The 21,315-nt window shown below is 41.0% G+C and overlaps 1 protein-coding gene and 1 pseudogene across 1 annotated transcript in view; one reads left to right on the top strand and one right to left on the bottom strand.

The window, feature by feature from the left end:
- Positions 1–3,299: 3,299 nt before the first annotated feature.
- UMPS (uridine monophosphate synthetase) overlaps positions 3,300–21,315 on the top strand; it is a 33,994-nt gene continuing 15,978 nt past the window's right edge. The window contains exons 1-3 of the mRNA XM_012473878.2: positions 3,300–3,503; positions 17,120–17,273; positions 19,486–20,157. Of these exons, the coding sequence (XP_012329301.1) occupies positions 3,348–3,503; positions 17,120–17,273; positions 19,486–20,157 (982 nt within the window). The 5' untranslated portion in view covers positions 3,300–3,347. The remainder of the gene's footprint in view (positions 3,504–17,119; positions 17,274–19,485; positions 20,158–21,315) is intronic.
- LOC135268890 (huntingtin-interacting protein K-like) lies at positions 15,628–21,292 on the bottom strand (annotated as a pseudogene).

Genomic DNA, 21,315 nt, shown 5'->3' with positions numbered 1-21,315 from the left:
TGTTAAAGTGTTTTGATTAGCTTACTTTGCCAAGAAAGTCAAAAAAAGTTTTAACATTTGGCTTCTATTTCATCAAGATTTTATTGCATTTATTTGTAATGAGAAACACTTGTCAAAAGCATGGGCTCTTCACATTGGTTCATCAGCACAATCTCCTTAGAGAAAATATAGATAATATGGCTGGGTGCGGTGGCTCACACCTGTAATCTCAGCACTTTGGGAGGCCAAGGCGGGCGGATCACCTGAGGTCAGGAGTTCAAGACCAGCCTGGCCAACATGGTGAAACCCCATCTTTAAAAAAAAAAAAAAAGACAAAATATAGATGATAAAGAATATTAGAAATGAAATCAGAATCAGGTTGATGAATTAGACTTATAAGCCCCTTATGGGCTTTTTTTAGATCTAGAATTTGTATATATTTTATCATCTATATAGCTTAAAAGCCCATTTGTAATTGTTATTTCATTTAATCCAAACAAAATCTTATGAAGTAACATTTCATTTGGAGTAGAGAAACTGAGTCACAGGATCTAGGTGATTGTTCAAGGTCACTAAGACATTCACTGGAGGATAACATTTTTTGTTGAGACAGGGTCTTACTCCGTCAGTCAGACTGGATTGCAGTGGCACAATCACAGCTCACTGTACGTAGCCTCAACCTCCCAGGCTCAAGTCATCCTCCTCCCTCAGCCTCCCCAGTAGCTGGGACCACAAGTGTGTGCCATAATGTCTGGCTAATTTTTTTATTTTTTTGAAGAAACAGAGTCTCACCATGTTGCCCAGTCTGGCCTCAAACTCCTGGGCTCAAGACATCTTTCTGTCTCTGTGTCCCAAAGTGCTGGGATTACAGGCATGAGCCACTGCACCTGGCCCTAGAAGATAACTTAAACTAAATGTGTATTTGTGTGTTTCACTGTGCCTGTGTCTGTATAGTGTGGGTCAAGCAATAATAAATGATTAAATAACAGTACTTCAGCCTGTATTTTTTCGAGGGGGAGTGGTTGAGAGGAATGACCAATTCAGTTACGGAATATTAGCAAAAGCCCCAATACAAATGATAATCTGCCCCCAAGCTCAGTCTAAAATAGATATCAGAGTAGAATATACAAGGGATTCAGTGAGTAGTATAGAGCTAAGTCCATGGAAAGGCTCTAGACTGAACTATTGCATGAAGTTTTACATTAAAGGAAACTCTTTAGGATAAATACCTAAACCTGTAAGACTAAATATTGGTTAGAGTCAAGATCCTTTACTCAGCTTAAGTAAATGAAATGGAGAACACAAAATGAATTGGTACAATCTATGTTCCACTAGCTTTTTTTTTTTTTTTTTTTTTTTTTGAGACAGAGTCTCACTCTGTTGCCCAGGCTGGAGTGCAGTGGCTCGATCTTGGCTCACTGCAACCTCCACCCCCCGGGTTCAAGAGATTCTCCTGCTTCAGCCTCCCAAGTAGCTGGGTCTAAAGCATGTGCCACCATGTCTGGCTAATTTTTGTACTTTTTGGTAGAGACAGGGTTTCACCACATTGGCCAGGCTGGTCTCAAACTCCTGATCTCAGGTGATCCTCCTGCCTCAGCCCCCCAAAGTGCTGAGATTACAGGGATGAGCCACCATGCTTAGCCACCTACTTTTTATAAAATGTGTGTGTGTGTGTGTGTGTGTGTGTGTGTGTGTGTGTGTGTGTGTGTAAGAGATGGGGTTTCACCATGTTGGTCAGGCTGGTCTTGAACTCCTGACTTTGTGATCTGCCCATCTGGGCCTACCAAAGTGCTGGGATTACAGGTGTGAACCACCATGCCTGGCCCTATAAAGTGTTTTTGAGTGAACTATCTCACTGAATCTTCATAGTGATCTTTGAAGAAAGTTAATATTATTATCTTATTTCTATTTTTGAGAAAATTAAGACTCATATAGCTCAAGATGCATTGCCAAAGATCACTCAGCCAGTAAGTAGAGCTGAGACTAAAACCCAAATGTTTTGGTTTGAAACTTCATGTTCTTTGTAGTGCACAATATTGCTATGCCTTATCTGTTCCTTTTCTTAAAAAAGTATTATAGTTGACACATGATCATTGTAAACATTTATTGGGTATATAGTTCTATTTCAATACACACAATGTACAGTGATCAAATCAGAGTAATTCATATATTTCTCACCTTAAATATTTATCATTCCTTTGTGTTGGGAACATTCAAAATCCCCTCTTCTAGCTATTTGAAAATATATAGTAAATTATTGTTGACTACAGTCATCCTACAGTGCTATAGAACACTAGGACCTATCTTTTCTATGTAGCTGTAATTTGTATCCTTTAACCACCCTCTACCCTTCCCAACCTCTAGTAATTACTATTCTACTCTCTACCTCCATGAGATCAACTTTTTTAGCTTCTGCATATGAGCGAGAACATTTGGTATTTATCCTTCTTGTTTTTCTGTTCTTGGCTTATTTCACATAACATAATGTCCTTCAGGTTCATCCACCTTGCTGTGAATGACAAGATTTCATTCTTTATGTGAATTTAAGGGTTATTTTCCTTAAGCTAGAATCAAGTATTGCCTTATATACATAATGGAGAACTTCTCTAAGGGATTTATTTGTAAAGACCAAATATATTTGGATTTTCAGATTGTCTAGCAATATTATCTTCCTGGATAACCCTGATACCAATCAATTCACCGTTTCTAACACTTTTCCCTCCCTCCCTTACCTTTCTACACCTATTACCTAAGCATTTGAGATATGCCAAGCCAGAAAGCAGAGTACAGACAAAAGAGGTAACGAATACTGTAATGATCTAGGTACTATATATTCCTGTGTGCAAACTGCTATGAAACTGTCACAAAATAGATGCTATGAAGTTAATAAAAGAATTGAGTCAATTGAGTCCCTGTCTTTGAGAACTTGTATTCTATTTGGAGAAACATGGGGTTAAATAGTGGCTAATAACTAGGAAATTACAACATGCTAGGCCAAGGAGTAGAGATAATTAAGAGAACTAGTCGAGAATGCACTGGCTGTTAGAAAACGAGCAGGATTTATGCAAACTCTCATGAAGGTTGGACTTAATGATCCTACAGTCAAACTAGCTGTTCGAGGCTTTGAAACCCAGCGACCCCATCCAGAAGAAAGCAGGAGAAGCACAAATTGGCGGTAGACTGGCTCCCACCCACCGACCCTTGAGCCCGGGGGAACCCAGAAGTGAGCGAAGCAAGCCCGGGAAGCTGCCGGCGAGGCAAGCGGAAAAGGCGGGGCTTCGCGGGCGACGTCATCGGGGCGCCAGCGTCTCGGGGCGCCGGAGGCCCGGTGCGCCTGGGAATTTGAAGCAAACAGGCAGCGCGCGACAATGGCGGCCGCTGGTGCAGCTTTGGGGCCCTTGGTGACGGGTCTGTACGACGTGCAGGCTTTCAAGTTTGGGGACTTCGTGCTGAAGAGCGGGCTCTCTTCCCCCATCTACATCGATCTGCGGGGCATCGTGTCTCGACCGCGTCTTCTGAGTCAGGTGCTTGCCCAGGAAGGGGAAGGACTGGGCTGGGTGGCGGGAAAGACCAGGAAATGTAAGAGGGTGACAGGAATTGGGCCGTGAGTTGGAGCAAAAGAGCCAAGCAGGCAGGCCGACCTACTCTTGGTCTGGGGAGTAAGCATGAGAAGCACAGAGGCCAGGGGTTGTTGGGCTCTTAGAGAACCGTCTGTACTTCCACCCACAGGCTTACTGCACGTGTTTTGCAAAAGTCTGGAAACCCAGTTTGGAACCCTGTCTGGCACTGAAGCACACTTCGATGAATTCTGTGTTTTTAACTCTAAGAAAATTAGACTTGCGGCCGGTTGTGGTGTCTCACGACTGTAATCCCAACACTTTGGGAGCCCCCCCACCCCCGCCCCGCCGCTCTACAAAAAATTTTGCTGGGCTGGTGGCGCACGCCTGGGACGCTGAGGTGGGAAGATCACCCGAGCCTGGGAGGTCAAGGCTGCAGTGAGCCGTTGTTGCGCCACTGCACTCCAGCCTGGGCGACGTTGAGACCCTGCCTCAAAAAACAAGCAAGCATATAGACCGGAAAAATGTGTGTGGGCAGAGAATTCAGTAGCTGGAAAAATACTTGTGAGAAAAGAAAAATAGAACAATCTGAGCCATGTGATGTATGCAGAATTTATCAGAACCCAGAGAGACTTCAGCCATACTCCCTCATGCAGCCCTGGGGACAATTATTTAAAGGAATTTTGTCCCTGACTAGCTGCCTTCCCTATTATATTCATGTACCTGAAATTTGTGATACAAAGAATAATGTATAGCCGATCAGTTGCTTGTGTTACTGTTTTATATTTTTGAGATGAGGTGTCTCTTACATCACCGAGGCCTGGAGTGCAGCCCTGTGATCATAGCTCGCTGCAGTCTGGAACTCCTGGGTTTCAGAGATCCTCCTGCTTCAGGCGAGCGTGGTGGCTCATGCCTGTAAAACCAACACTTTGGGAGGCTGAGGCCGGCAGGTCATTTGAAGTCTGGAGTTCGAGACCAGCCTGGCCAACATGGTGAAACCCTGCCTCTACTAAAAATGCAAAAATCAGCCAGGCATGGTGGTGCACACCTGTACTGTAATCCCAGCTACTCAGGAGGCTGAGGCAGGAGAATCGCTTGAATCCAGAAGGCGGAGGTTGCGGTTAACTGAGATCCAGCCACTGCACTCCAGCCTGGGCAACAGAAGGAGGCTGTCTCAAAAAAAAAAGAGAGAGATCCTCTTGACTCAACCTCTGAGTGGCTGGGACTACAGGTGTGTGCCATCATGCCCACCTAATTTTAAATATTTTTTTGTAGAGAGGAGGTCTCACTATATTGCCCAGGCTGGTCTTGAACTCCTGGCCTCAAATGATCCTCCGGCCTTGGTGGCATCCCAAGTAGCTGGGACTACAAATGCCTGGTGGCACTTCAGTTATTTCAGTGCAAATTATTGGTGAACATAGGAACTGCCTCTTCTTTTGCTTTAAAAGTCCCCTTGTAACTACTGTAATCAAAGCCTATAGTCAGGGCAACTTAATTTTTTTTTTTTTAATTGTACTTTGGGCTCTGGGGTACATGTGCACATCTTGCATCCTGCAGGACTGTTGCATAGGTACATACATGCCATGGTGGTTTGCTGTCTCCATCCCTGTCCCCGCCCCATCACCTACATCAGGCATTTCTCCTGGTGTTATCCCTCCCCATCCTCCCGCTCCCCATAATGTCCCTCCCCTCCCCTCCCCTCCACCTCTCCCACCGAGCCCAGTGAGTGATGTTCTTTTCCCTGTGCCTAAGTGTTCTCATTGTTTATCACTTGCCTATGAGTGAAAACATGCGGTGTTTGGTTTTCTGTTCTTGTGTCAGTTTGCTGAGAATGATGGTTTCTAGATTCATCCATGTCTCTACAAAGGGCATGAACTCATCATTTTTTATGGCTGCATAGTATTTCATGGTATATATGTGCCACATTTTCTTTGTGCAGTCTGTCATTGATGGGCATTTGGGTTGGTTCCAGGTCTTTGCTGTCATAAACAGTGCCACAACGAACATATGTGTGCATGTGTCTTTATAACAGAACGATTTATAATCCTTTGGGTATATACCCAGTAGTGAGATTGCTGGGTCAAATGGAATTTCTATTTCTAGATCCTTGAGGATCGCCACGCTGTCTTCCATAATGGTTGAACTAATTTACACTCCCACCAACAGTGTAAAAGTGTTCCTTTTTCTCCACATCCTCTCCAGCATCTGTTGTCTCCAGATTTTTTAATGATCGCCATTCTAACTGGCATGAGGTGGTAGTTATCTCAATGCGGTTTTGATTTGCATTTCTCTAATGACCATTGATGATGAGCATTTTTTCATATGCTTCTTGGCCGCATATATGTCTTCTTCTGAAAAGTGTCTTTTCATGTCCTTTGCCTACTTTTGAATGGGTTTGTTTGTTTTTTTCTTGTAAATCTGCTTTAGTTCTTTGTAGATTCTGGATATTAGCCCTTTGTCAGTTAGGTAGATTGCAAAAATTTTTTCCCATTCTCTTGGTTGCCGGTTCACTCTAATGATTGTTTCTTTTGCTGTGCAGAAGCTCTTAAGTTTAATTAGATCCCATTTGTCTATTTTGGCTTTCGTTGCCGTTGCTTTTGATGTTTTAGTCATGAAGTCCTTGCCTGTGCCTATGTCCTGAATGATGTGGCGTAGGTTTTCTTCTCGGGTTTTTATGGTGTTAGTTCTTATGTTTAAATCTTTAATCCATCTGGGGTTAATTTTTGTATAAGGTGTAAGGAAGGGGTCCAGTTTCAGCTTCCTCCATATGGCTAGCCAGTTTTCCCAATACCATTTATTAAATAGGGAATCTTTTCCCCATTGCTTGTTTTTGTCCAGTTTGTCAAAGATCAGATGGTTGTAGATGTGTGGCGTTGTTTCCGAGGCCTCTGTTCTGTTCCATTGGTCTATATCTGTTTTGGTACCAGTACCATGCTGTTTTCATTAATGTAGCCTTGTAGATAATTTGAAGTCAGTCAGTGTGATGCCTCCAGCTTTGTTCTTTTTGCTTAGGATTGTCTTGGCTATGCGGGCTCTCTTTTGGTTCCATATGAAGTTTAAAGTGTTTTTTTTCCAGTTCTGTGAAGAAGGTCAATGGTAGCTTGATGGGGATAGCATTGAACCTATAAATTACTTTGGGCAGTATGGCCATTTTCACAATATTGATTCTTCCTAACCATGAGCATGGAATGTTTTTCCATCTGTTTGTGTCCTCTCATATTTCCTTGAGCAGTGGTTTGTAGTTCTCCTTGAAGAGATCTTTTACATCCTTTGTTAGTTGTATTCCTAGGTGTTTTATTCTCCTTGTAGCAATTGTAAATGGGAGTTTGCTCATGATTTGGTTCTCTGTTTGTCTGTTGTTGGTGTATAGGAATGCTTGTGATTTCTGCACACTGATTTTGTATCCTGAGACTTTGCTGAAGTTGCTTATTAGCCTAAGGAGGTTTGGGCTGAGACGATGGGGTCTTCTAAATACATGATCATGTCATCTGCAAATAGGGACAATTTGACTTCTTTTCCTAAATTGAATTCCCTTTATTTCTTTTTCTTACCTAATTGCTCTGGCTAGAACTTCCAGTACTATATTGAATAGGAGTGGTGAGAGAGGGCATCCTTGTCTAGTGCCAGTTTTTAAAGGGAATGCTTCTAGTTTTTGCCCATACAGTATGATATTGGCTGTGGGTTTGTCATGAATAGCTTTTATTATTTTGAGATACGTTCCATCGATACCTAGTTTATTGAGAGTTTTTAGCATAAAGCGCTGTTGAATTTTGTCGAAGGCCTTTGCTGCATTTAGTGAGATAATCATGTGGTTTTTGTCTTTGGTTCTGTTTATGTGGTGCATTATGTTTATAGATTTGTGTATGTTGAACCAGCCTTGCATCTCTGGGATGAAGCCTACTTGATCATGGTGGATGAACTTTTTGATGTGCTGTTGCATTCGGTTTGCCAGTAGTTTATTGAAGATTTTTGCATCTATGTTCATCATGGATCTTGACCTGTAATTTTCTTTTTTAGTTGTATCTCTGTCAGGTTTTGGTATCAGGATGATATTGGTCTCATAGAGTTAGGGAGGATTTCCTCTTTTTGTATTGTTTGGAATAGTTTGAACAGGAATGGTACCAGCTCCTCTTTTTTTTTTTTTTTTTTTTTTTTTTGTTCTTGCTTTTGTTTTTTAATGGCGGGGCTAGGGATTTTTCCAGGAGGAAAATAAAGGTGTGATGTAGAAGCAACTGTGGTGCTTAAATTTTTTTTTTTTTATTTTTAGAGAAAGAAAAAGGGGGAGAGAGAACAGGATTTTTGCTCTATTGCCCGGGCTGGAATGCAATCTAAAAATAGGTATTAAAAACCTCTTTTATGCCGATAATTGTGCTTAACACTGAAGACAGGAAGGAATAAGGGAAGAAACAAACAAACAGCCAACCAATATTTTGTATAAGTCTGTGAAATGCTATGCAAATGCTGAAGAGTGATTTACTTCCAATTATGTAGTCACTTTCAAAATAGGCATAATATGGTACTGAGAAAAATGTATGTTCTGTGGACCTGGGGTGGAGAATTCTATAAATATTCACTAAGTTTACTTATTCCAGGTCTAAGTTCAAATCATAGATGTCCCTATTAATTTTCTATGTCGTTGATCTGTCGAATATTAACAATGTAGTGTCAAAATCTCCCGCTATTATTGTGCAGGAGTCCAGGTCTCTTTATAAGTCATTAAGAACTTGTCTTATGTATCTGGGTGCTCCTGTATTGGGTGCGTATATATTTATAATCATTAACTCCTGTTGTTGCATTGATCCTTTTACCATTATGTAATGTCCTTCTTTGTTTCTTTTAGTCTTTGTTACTATTAAAGTCTATTTTGTGAGAGATGAAAGTTACAACTTGTTTTTTTGTTTGTTTGTTTGTTTGATTTTGCTCTCCCATTTAATTGGTGAATCTTCCTCCATCCCTTTGTTTTGAGTCTTTGTAAGTCGTTGCTTGTGAAATAGATCTGGATACAGTGTACCGATGGGTTTTGACTTTTTATTCAATTTACCTGTCTGTGTCTTTGATTGGGGCATTTAATCCATTTAAATTTAGAATTAATATTAATATTTGTGAGTTCAGTATTGTCATTGAATGCTAGCTGGCTATTTTGCCCATTAGTTGATGTAGATTCTTCATTATAGAGATACTCTACGTTTTGGTAAGTTTTTGGGATGACTGATACTGGTTGTTCCTTTCTGTTTGTAGTGCTTCTTTCAGAAACTCTTGTAAAGTAGGCCTGGTGGTGATGAAATCTCTGAGTGCTTGCTTATTTGTGAAAAATTTTATTTTTCCTTCGCTTATGAAGCTTAGTTTGGCGGGATATGAGATTCTGGGTTGAAAATTCTTTTCTTTGAGGATATTGAATATTGACCCCTACTCTCTTCTAGTTTGTAGGGTTTCTGGTGAGAGGTCTGCTGTGAGTATGATAGGCTTCCCTTTATGGGTAACGTGATCTTTCTCTCTAGCTGCCCTTAGAATTTTCTCCTTTATTTCAACCCTAGTGAATCTAGCGATTATGTGTCTTAGAGTTGCTCTACTTGAGAAATATCTTTGTGGTGTTCTCTGGATTAGCTGGAGTTGAGTATTGTCCTGCCTTACTAGATTAGCAAAGTTTTCCTGAATAATGTCCTGAAGAATATTTTCCAACTTGGATTCATTCTCTTCATGACATTCAGGTATACCTATCAATCGTAAATTAGGTCTTTTCACATAGTCCCATATTTCTTGGAGACTTTGCTCATTCCTTTTTACTCTTTCTTCTCTAATCTTGTCTTCTCATTTCATTTCATTAAGTTGGTCTTTGACCTCTGATATCCTTTCTTCTGCTTGACCAATTCGACTGTTAAAACCTGTGCATACTTCACGAAGTTCTCGTATTGTGTTCTTCAGTTCCATTAATTCAATTATATTCCTCTCTAAGTTGTCTATTCTCGTTAGCATTTCATGAAACCTTTTTTCAAGGTTCTTAGTTTCTTTATATTGGGCTAGAACATGTTCTTTCAGCTCACTAAAGTTCCTTATTATCCACTTTCTGAAGCCTAAATCTGTTAATGGAACGCACTCGTTCTCCATCAGGTGTTGTTCTCTAGTTGATGAGGAACTGTGATCCCCTGTAGAAGGAGAGGCATTCTGATCTTGGGTATTCTCAGCCTTTTTATGCTGGTTTCTTCCCATCATTGTGAGTTCATCCACCTGTCATCTTTGTAATTGCCTACTTTCAAATTAGGTCTCTGAGTGGAGGTCCAACTTGTTGATTCTCAGCACCGAAATCTGAGCAACCCACTGCGCCGGCTAAAGCAGCGGCATTAAGATTTGTGGTGTGGGAGCCGCGGTGGCTCTGGCCAGTTGTCCTGGCGCTTGAGGAGGCGAAGGTATGCGTTCAAGGCCAAGCTGGGCAATATGAGAACTTCTCATTCATTGGAAAAAAAAAAAAAAAAAAAAAATTTGTGTGCTTTTCTGACCGGTTTGGCTTCTCTCTTGAGTCCCTTCTTCAATCAGGTAAATAGGCCACTCTGCCTTCCTGTAGCTCCAAACGTCGACCAAAAGGGGACCCAGTCCCGTTTATGCTGCACCAAGAACTGCCACGCCGAGGCGCCGGCAAAACTGCCATGCCGGCCACAAGAGTGGCCCTGGCGACCCGTGGGGCTCCTCTGCTGGGAATCTTATGGTCCATGGGTAACAAAAATTTGTCTGAAAGTGTGGCATCCTCTCGTTCTGTGTGCTTTCTCTGGGAGCTACAATCCCGAGCTGCTAGTAATCAGCCATCTTGGATCTCTCTCTCCCTTCTTTGTACGTCTGGTAGAATTCAGCTGTGAACCCGTCTGGACCTGGACTTTTTTTGGTTGGTAGGCTATTAATTAATGCCTCGACTTCAGCTCTTGTTATTGGTCTATTTAGGGTTTCAACTTCTTCCTGGCTTAGTCTTAGGAGTGTACAAGTGTCTAGGAATTTATCCATTTATTCTGGATTTACTGGTTTACGTGCATAGAGCTGTTTATAGTAATCTCTGATGGTAATTTGTATTTCTGTGGAATCGGTGATATCCCCTTTATCTTTTTTTATTGCATCTATTTGATTATTCTCTCTTCTTTTTTATTAATCTGGCTAGCGGTCTGTTTTGTTCATCTTTTCAAAAAACCAGCTCCTGGATTTATTGATTTTTTGGAGGTTTTTTTGTATCTCTATCTCCTTCAGTTCTGCTCTGATCTTAGTTATCTCTTGTCTTCTGCTTGCTTTTGAGTTTTTTTGATCTTGCTCCTCTCTTTCAATTTTGATGATAGGGTGTTGATTTTAGATCTTTCCTTGTTTCTCATGTGGGCATTTATTGCTATAAATTTCCCTCTAGACCCTGCTTTAAATGTGTCCCAGAGATTCTGGTACATTGTGTCTTCGTTCTTGTTGGTTTCGAAGAACATCTTATTTCTGCCTTCATTTCATTGTTTATCCGTTTGTCATTCAGGAGCAAGTTGTTCAGTTTCCATGTGATTGTGCAGTTTTCAATGCTCTTCTTAATTTTGAGTTCTAATTTGATTGCACTGTGGTCTGAGAGCCTTATGATTTCCGTTCTTTTGCATTTGCTGAGGAGGGATTTACTTCCAATTATGTGGTCAATTTTAGAGTAAGTGCGATGTGGTGCTAAGAAGAATGTGTATTCTGTGAATTTGGGTTGGAGTGTTCTGTAAATGTCTATTAGGTCCTCTTGGTCTAGATCTGCATTCAAGTCCTGGATATGCTTGTTGACTTTCTGTCTCGTTGATCTGTCCAGTATTGTCAGTGGAGTGTTAAAGTCTCCCACTATTATTGTGTGAGAGTCTAAGTCTCTTTGTAGGTCGTGAAGAACTTGCTTTATGTATCTGGGTACTCCTGCATTGGGTGCATATATATTTAGGATAGTTAGCTTTTCTTGTTGCATTGATCCTTTTACCATTATGTAATGTCCTTCGTTGTCTCTTTTGATCTTTGTTGTTTTAAAATCGGTTTTATCAGAGACTAGGATTGCTACCCCAGCTTTTTTTTGCTCTCCATTTGCTTGATAAATCTTCTTCCATCCCTTTATTTTGAGTCTGTGTGAGTCTTTGCATGTGATGTGGGTCTCCTGAATACAGCACACTAATGGGTTTTGACTTTGTATCCAGTTTGCCAGTGTTTGTCTTTTGATTGGGGTATTTAGGCCATTTACATTCAACATTAATATTGTTATATTTGAATTTGATCCTGCCAGCTTATTACTGGCTTGTTGTTTTGCCCGTTAGTTGACACGGTTTCTTCATTGCATTGTTGTTCTTTCCATTTGGTACATTTTTGCAGTGGGTGGTACTGGTTGTTCCTTTCCATGTTTAGTACTTCCTTCAGGAGCTCACGTAAAGCAGGTCTTGTAGCGATGATACCTCTCAGCAATTGCTTGTTTGTAAAGGATTTTATTTCTCCTTCACTTATGAAGCTTAGTTTGGCCAGATATGAAATTCTGGGTTGAAAGTTCTTTTCTTTAAGGATGTTGAATATTGGCCCCCACTCCCTTCTAGCTTGTAGGGTTTCTGCCGAGAGATCTGCTGTGAGTCTGATGGTCTTTCGTTTGTATGTGACTCGACCTTTCTCTCTGGCTTCCCTTAGCGTTTTTTCCTTCATTTCATCCCTGGTGAATCTGACGATTTTGTGCCTGAGGATGCTCTTCTTGAGTAATATCTTTGTGGTGGTCTCTGTATTTCCTGGATTTGAATGTTGGCCTGACTTGTTAGGTTGGGGAAGTTCTCCTGGATAATATCCTGAAGAGTGTTTTCCAACTTGGATTTATTCTCCTTGTCACATTCAGGTATGCTGATCAAGGGTAGATTAGGTCTTTTCACATAATCCCATATTTTTTGGAGGCTTTGTTCGTTTCTTTTCACTCTTTTTTTCTCTAATCTTGCCTTCTTGTTTTATTTCATTGATTTGATCTTCAATCTCTAATATCCTCCTTTCTTCTGCTTGATTGATTTGGCTGTTGAAACTTGTGTATGCCTCATGAAGTTCTCGTGCTGTGTTTTTCAGCTCTATCAAGTCATTTATGTTCTTCTGTAAGCTGGTTATTCTAGTTAGCATTTCATCTAACCTTTTTTCACGGTTCTTAGTTTCTTTGCATTGGGTTAGAACATGGTCTTTTAACTCAGAGAAGTTTGTTATTACCCACCTTCTGAAGCCTGCTTCTGTCAATTCGTCAAACTCATTTCTGTCTTGTTTTGTTCCCTTGATGGTGAGGAGTTGTGATCCCTGGGAGGGGAAGAGGTGTTCTGGTCTTTGATGGTTTCATCCTTTTTGTGCTGGTTTCTTTCCATCTTTGTGGATTTATCTCTCTTTGATCTTTGAATTTGGTGATTTCAGGAGAAATCTGAGTGGACGTCCTTTCCGTTGTGGTTGGAGCTATATCTTTTTTGGCCTGGAGAGGCACTGTTGGTCTGCCTCGGATTTAGTCAGGTTGCTGGGTGGGTGGTCTTCCCTTGAGGTTTGTTTGCAGGTGAGATTAGCCCCACCTTCCCGATGGCGTCTCTCTTTCTCTGAGCTCGATCTTCCCACTTGGGGTCAAACTGGTGTATTTGCTACCAAGCTCTCTGCGCAGGCTTCAGTTTGAGTTTTGTGGGGGGTGGGGCCTGCCAGGCATTGTGGCCTATTTCCCTGCTTTCAACTCTGCCTCTTTCTGTGGGACAGGTTGTTCCATCCCGCTAGCATTAGTCCAAACTTCCACCCAGGTCCGTGCTGACAACTTGCAGCACCAGGTGGGAGCCTTGCTCAGATTTGCAGCGACAACCCACGGTGCCCTTCAATCTGGTGGGGCTCTCGTGGACTGTGGGTTGCATGAGGGATGAGGTAAGCACAGGATCCAAATTGGACCACCTAGGGGGTGAAGTCCCTGACCCTCTGAGCCGGCTGCACGTTCCAGGTGGGGACGCACCCTGCCCTGTCTCGGTTCGCCCTCCCTGGTCAGCTCTCACCCTGCTTCGGCTCCTTCCCTGGGCTATTTTCAGAGTCCTACCAGTCCCACCGAAACAAACCTGGCACCTTGCTTGGAATCGTGAAGTACTCTAGCCCTCTGCGTCTCATTCACTGGGAGCTGCATTCCCGTGTTGCCTCCTCTCAGCCATCTTGGAAAAATGGCAACTTAAATTTATGCTTCAGGTTGCACTCCTTGAACTTGGCACAAATTTGTTTTCTACTTATATTAATTTTGCCTCAGGTTCTTCCTCTTAGGTCCACACGTGGAAGGGCTGTTTGGAAAGGGGAGTTGAATTTTGCACTGTGTGGCCAGGAGCAGTAATTAAGACCAGAAAGTAGACATATTGGGAAAGCAGTTTTTTAGTCAATATAAGGAAAATTTTTGTACAAATTAGAGGTTTCTAACACAGTGCTTCTAAACTTTGAGTATATATGAATTGTCTGGGAATTTTGTTAAAATGCAGAATCCAGTTCTGTAGCTCTGAGGCTGGATCTGAGGTTGTGTGTTTCTAACAAGGTGCCAGCTGAAACTGCAGACTACACTGAGTAGAGTGCCCTGAATAATTGGTTTCCAATAGAGTTTGCTACTAGCCGCGTGTTACTATTGAGCATTGTGAATTTTTAAGTTTAGTTGCATATGATTAGTGGCTGTCATATTGGACTGCATAGATAGAAGACATAAGTTCCCTCAGCCCACTTAAGGGTTTATGTTCACTGAGCACCACTTTGTGTGGTTATTGTAAAAATACTAAAGGTAGGTTGGACTATTTAAGGTTGCAGTACTTTGGACTCTTTCTCACCATGCAGATTCTTGCTATGATATAGCTCAGCAGTGTGGAGAATTACTAAGGATTTTCTAGTGAAAAATTGATTTATTTATTTTAAATGACAGAATAAGTTTTTTTGATAACCAGATCATGGGGGGTGTGTGTGTGTGTACATTTTGGAGATTAATTGGTGAGGAGTTCAAAACATAGACTTGGGTATGACAGAATTCCTTTACACATCTAATTAATGCAAATAGGATTTCTCAACACTTACACCCCCAAAAGCAATAGAATTTATGTTAGACTCTAACTTCCTTGTAATAAGTGATATTTGACTACAGTACTATATATACGTACATTAGTGTACATAAAATAATTGGAGAGGAAAGGTAGCATTAACCCACTAAGAAATGCATTTTCCAAATCTGTTTTTTCCCCTCTGTCAAAATTTGCAAATCATGTTTTAATTAATCATATGCTTATAATAATTGTAATGATATACAGGAGAATTCTCTTTTTTAAAAAGTACAATTTCCATTTTATTTTCCTCCAGAGAATAGTTTCTCTTCAGTCCTTAAGGATTCAGTTGCCTACACGGTCTTTGGTGAGGGTCATGAGGCAGCACCCACAGGTTTAAATCAGGGTGGAGTGTTTGGTCCCTGTGGGATTTACAAGATGGATTGCTGACTACCTTGCTGTGAATGGCACAACTCACACTGTAATGTGACTTCACATACAGCTTGGGAAGAACATAGGAGGCAAAGATGTGCACTGCAGAAATGTCCCTGACTGCCGTGACCTCTACTATGTTTTGCATGACGGGCTTCTTAATAGCCTTTTCCTTGGGCATGCGTCGGACATAGAATGTGCCACTAGTGGCCACAGCCCTTTTTGGCACAATTCTTTGTCATCTTGGAAGTAAGGACCTGAGAGAGCTACAGAAGAATTCTTGTCACTTAGAGTCTTACAGTCATGGGAAATTTTTTTTAATTACCATTTTAACTTTTATTTTACATAAATATAGACAAGTGTGACAGAGGGATCAGTAAAAGCTTTTCAAGTATAATTACATATTTAGAGTAAAATTCTGTGGACACAGTGGAGTGAAAATATGAGTTGGAAAAAGATGTAAAAAGTTTTAAACTTTTCATACCGGGCGCGGTGGCTCACGCCTATAATCCCAGCACTTTGGGAGGCCGAGGCGGGTGGATCACGAGGTCAAGAGATCGAGACCATCCTGGTCAACAAGGTGAAACCCCGTCTCTACTAAAAATACAAAAATTAGCTGGGCATGGTGGCGCATGCCTGTAGTCCCAGCTACTCGGGAGGCAGAAGCAGGAGAATTGCTTGAACCCAGGAGGCGGAGGTTGCGGTGAGCCGACATCGCGCCATTGCACTCCAGCCTGGGTAACAGGAGAGAAACGCTGTCTCAAAAATAAAAAATAAATAAAAAAGTTTTAAACTTTTCATAGTCCAGCAATTTCATGTTTTGTTTTGTTTTTTTAATGGAGATGGTGGGTATCCAGTCACTGTAGCATTTGTATTCCAATAAAAATACAAAATTTAGCTGGTTGTGGTGATGCACACCTGTAGTCCCAGCTACTCGGGAGGCTGAGGCAGGAGAATTGCTCGAACTCAGGAGGCAGAGGTTGCAGTGAGCCGAGATCACACCACTGCACTCCAGCCTGGCGCTTGGCAACAAAGTGAGACTGTCTCAAAAAAAAAAAAAGTGATAAAACAATTCTGAGATAACATGTTAATATTTTTTGTACTAGAAATTACATTCTCTGCAACTTAAAATATTCATAGATTTTTTGTTACTCTTTAGAAGTACTGGAGTCAAGTTGTGATCTAGTTCACAAAGCAACTCAGTGATTGCCTTTTTTAAAAATGAGGTGGTTTTGCATGGGAATGTGTATTCTAACATTAAACTTTGATGATTTATGTGGAAAAGGAGAGATTATAAAATAGTAATTCACACAATAGTTTCCATATTTATGAAATTTTTTTTTTCAAAAAAAAATTTATTGCCATAAATTAATCCAGTAGGTGTATCTGAGAAAGCACTCATCAGTTGGTTAGGGCAATAAGCACCTCTAGCACATTGCCCACGTGTCCCCCAAGCTGCCTTCTGCTGCTGCTTGAGATAGCTCCATCTCGGTCCTTATCAGCTCCAGATCTTCCTTCCTGACAGTGACTTTTGCCAGTTCTTTCTCTCGCTCCTGTTTGGCTTTTTGCTCCTGGGACTTTCTGTCTCCAGATTGGAACTCTGGATCCCCTTTTCCTCTGCATAGTCGGTGACGCGCTCCAAGTCCACCGCACCACTGTCATGTTTCCATGGCTTCTCGGGAGGTCGCTCTGGGCCACTGGTCTCAGTCTCTGTAACTCCAGCTCCACATCCCCTTTGGTCGCCATATCTAGTTCCTGAAATTTCTTAATTGAAGACTTCTTTCAGGAAATATAACTAAAAGATGATAGGTTTAGATACTCAGCATAATGGGTTCCTGAGGGAAACCAGGAAGTTAGGGGACCATCCTTAGTCTTTGGGGTCAACATCATGAGCTTTCTCAACACATCTCAGGTTGCCTTCAGAACAGATTCTAAATCTGGCTGAATAGGTTCATTCTTATATTTTTAGATTTATATTTGTGTACTGAGTTTATGGAGAGAAGGTAATAAACAGGCATTTGTTTTTTTCCCCAATCAGGTTTGAGACTTACCCTGACTAGGTTATTACTGTCTTTAATGTTATGTTGTCATATGTTTATACACCATTTAAAATCGTTAAAACATAGTTTATGTGTCCATTTGTTACAGGTTGCAGATATTTTATTCCAAACGGCCCAAAATGCAGGGATCAGTTTTGACACAGTGTGTGGAGTACCTTATACGGCGTTGCCATTGGCTACAGTTATCTGTTCAACCAATCAAATTCCAATGCTTATTAGAAGGAAGGAAACAAAGGATTATGGTAAAATAAAAGTGACATAAGCATTATGTTAATTAATCTGTAACATAATACTGTTAGAATTTTTTTCGCCTCTGTGCACTAATGTTTGACCAGAGTCATCTTGAGTCCTTTAAGTTGTTATCACCGGTGGAATTTGTAACTGTTACTATAAGTCGCCTTCCTTTTTTTAGACTCTAGGGGCGAAATGCTTTGTATTGATTGAAAAAAGGTGCTTTTTGTGGTACCGTTATCTATGAAACTCCAACATTTTTTTTTACCAGTCCTTCCCTCACCAGCAAAATGTAACAGCAGATACTTTCCCAGTAGGTTTGTATTTAAACTTCATAAAAAAGTAATGCATGGATAAAATTATTCTCATAAAACAGTGTAAATACCTAGAGAGATGCTTTTGTGGGTTCATGGCAATAGATTATCAGGTGGCCTGCTTTAAAACCCAAAAATTGGACCAGGCACCATGGCTCACACCTGTAATCCCAGCACTTTGGGAGGCGGAGGTGGGCGGATCACTTGAGGTCAGGAGTTTGAGACCAGCCTGACCAACATGGTGAAACCCCGTCTCTACTAAAAACACAAAAATTAGCTGGGCGTGGTGGTGTGCCCCTGTAATCCCAGCTACTTGAGAGGCTGAGATAGAAGACTAGCTTGAACCCGGAAAGTGGAGGTTGCAGTGAGCCAAGATCACGCAACTGTACTCCAGCCTTGGGGACAGAGTGAGACCCTATTTAAAAAAAAAACAAACCTGAAAATCGGCCAGACGCAGTGATTCACACGTAATCCCAGCACTTTGGGAGGCCAAGGCAGGAGGATAGCTTGAGCCCAGGAGTTCGAGACCAGGTTTGGCAACATAGTGAGACCTTGTCTCTACAAAAATTGAAAAAAAGAATAAAAATTTAGCTGAGTATCGCAGTTACATGGGAGGCTGAGGCAGGAGGATGGCTTGAGCCCAGGAGTTGAAGGTTGCAGTGAGGTATGAATGCGCCACTGCACTGCACCCTGGGTGACAGAGCAATACTATCAAAAAATAAATAAATAAAACCTGAAAAGCAATCTTAATGATAATAAGGAATTAATGGACTTTTTTGTTTATGTTGGTGTATTAGTGTTTGTTACTTTTTTTGAAACACATCCTTCTTTTACAGATGCCTTCTAAAAATTTTTATGATAGAAAAAGAAACATATTAATTGAGTTTTTGCTGTAAAGAACAGCGTTAATTTTTCTGTTTTTGGGTTGTTTTGAGACAAGGCCTCACTCTGTTGCCTAGGCTGGTCTTGAACTCCTGATCTCAAACCGTCTTCCTCCCTCAGCCTCCCAAAGCGCTGGGATTACAGGTGTGAGCCACTGCACCCAGCTGAGATTTTCCAAGCTAAAAAAAAATTTTCTATATGAATCCCTACCCATAAGAAAACTCTTGTTTCTATTTTATTATTTTATATTTAAAAATTTTTTTCTAGAATTAAAGTATGCATTTTAAAATATACTACAAGTACTTGCAGTCTTGTGTTCTAGCTTAAGCTGATTTTAATTAAACTTGCAATTGTTCAAGGGGAGGAAGGGATTTGATGAGTCTGTAAAGTCTACAGCCCAAGTTATTTACATTTTGTAGATTACGTGAAAAATTATAGTGGGATTTGGGGTAGAGATGTGTATATTTAGTCACATTGCATTATACCATTCTTTAGATTGTAGTAATGGATTTAAATGATAGCTGAATATTTTTCCTTCTGAATTTATATCTTCAAAAAGCCAATTGTTTGGCTGATCTTGAATAGTAAACTTGTAATTGATAGAAAAATGAATTATTTCATTGATGATATTGGATTATTCTGTGTTTCATAACTTTCCTTGATCTAGGTGATCTTGCTGTAAGAAACTCTGTATTTAGGCTGGACATGGTGGGTCACACCTGTAATCCTGGCACTTAGGAAAGCTGAGGTGGGAGGATCACTTGAGCTCAGGAGTTTGAGACCAGCCTGGGCAACATAGTGAGACCTCATCTCTATGATAAAACAAATTTGTTTTAATTTAAAAAAAAAAAAAAAACTCCGTATTTGAAAATTTGATCATAAAACACATTTAGCAGTATTTATAATGTAAAATAATTTACTTGTTTTACTATAAATATACTATATGTGTAACTGGCAAGTTTGGTATACACACACACATATACATATATATTTAAATTTAGAATCAGCAGAATTTTTTCTTTTCTAGGAACTAAGCGTCTTGTAGAAGGAGCTATTAATCCAGGAGAAACCTGTTTAATAATTGAAGATGTTGTCACCAGTGGATCTAGCGTTTTGGAAACTGTTGAGGTTCTTCAGAAGGAGGGCTTGAAGGTCACTGATGCCATAGTGCTCTTGGACAGAGAGCAGGGAGGCAAGGACAAGTTGCAGGCACATGGGATTCGCCTCCACTCAGTGTGTACATTGTCCAAAATGCTGGAGATTCTCGAGCAGCAGAAAAAAATTGATGCTGAGATGGCTGGGAGAGTGAAGAGATTTATTAAAGAGAATGTCTTTGTGGCAGCGAATCAAAATGGTTCTCCCTTTTCTGTAAGGGAAACACCCAAAGAACTCAGCTTTGGTGCACGTGCAGAGCTGCCCAGGATCCACCCAGTTGCATCGAAGCTTCTCAGGCTCATGCAAAAGAAGGAGACCAATCTGTGTCTGTCTGCTGATGTTTCAGAGGCCAGAGAGCTGTTGCAGCTAGCAGATGCTTTAGGATCCAGTATCTGCATGCTCAAGACTCATGTAGATATTTTGAATGATTTTACTCTGGATGTGATGAAGGAGTTGATAACTCTGGCAAAACGCTATGAGTTCTTGATATTTGAAGACCGAAAATTTGCAGATATAGGAAACACGGTGAAAAAGCAGTATGAAGGTAAGTGTATTATTCAAGAATCTGCAAGAATCAGAAATCCAGCTTAAACTGGCTGAAGAAAAAAAAGGAAATGCTCATGTCACTGAAAGTCCATTCATAGAGCAGGCTGTCAAGCATGGTTGGATCCAGGAGCTCAAGTGACGTCTTCATGACTTGCTTTCTCTCCATCTCTCAGCTCTGCTTTCTTCTCTGTTGACTTCTTTCTCAGGTAGGCATACTCAACATGCTAACCCCAAGCCAATCACTCTAGCTTGGGATATAGAATATCTTCATTAGCTGGCCTGGACAATCTGCTCTGCAGTTGTGAGGTTGTTAACTCTGTTTGACCTTCTTTTTTTTTTTTTTTTTTTTTTTTTAAATTATATTTGGGCTCTGGGGTACATGTGCACATCCTGCATCCTGCAGGATTGTTGCATGGGTACATACATGCCTATTTGACCTTCTTGAAGTGAGAACCAGGCAGGGATAGTTTTCTTAAAGAAAATGGGTATGCCCATACCAGAAGAAGTTATGTGTCTGGCCAAGCAAATATGACAGATGTCTCTGGCAGAATGTGATGTTTTCCTTTATGTGGAATTTTCATTCCACATAAAGGAAACAATGAAAAAGAAGTATAAAATGGTAAGATTGGGTGGACGTGGTGGCTCACACCTGCAATCCCATCACTTTGGGAGGCCAAGACAGGTGGATCATCTGAGGTCAGGAGTTGGAGACCAGCCTGGCCAACAAGGTGAAACCCCACCTCTACTAAAAACAAAACAAAACAAAACAAAAAAAAAACAAAAATTAGCTGGGTGTGGTGGGGCATGCCTGTAATCCCAGCTACTCGGAACACTGAGGCAGGAGAATCGCTTGAACTGGGAAGCGGATGTTGCAGTGAGCCGAGATCATGCCACTACACTCTAGCCTGGCGACAGAGTGAGACTACGTCTCAAAAAAATAAAGAATTTAAAAAAAAAAGCTAAGATTTATTTGTGGTCAGGCACAGTAGCTCACGCCTATAATCCCAGTACTTTGGGAGGCCGAGGCGGGCGGATCACCTAAGGTTAGGAGTTCGAGACCAGCCTGACCAGCATGGAGAAACCTCGTCTCCACTAAAAATACAAAATTAGCCAGCCGTGGTGGTGCATGCCGGTAATCCTAGCTACTCGGAAGGCT

This window comes from Aotus nancymaae, unplaced genomic scaffold (assembly GCF_030222135.1).
Source record: "Aotus nancymaae isolate 86718 unplaced genomic scaffold, 86718_ANA_hifiasm-v0.15.2.pri h1tg000046l, whole genome shotgun sequence".
Lineage (NCBI taxonomy): Eukaryota > Metazoa > Chordata > Mammalia > Primates > Aotidae > Aotus > Aotus nancymaae.
Note: the sequence above shows the minus strand (reverse complement) of the source record. Positions and strands in the feature narration are given on the sequence as shown.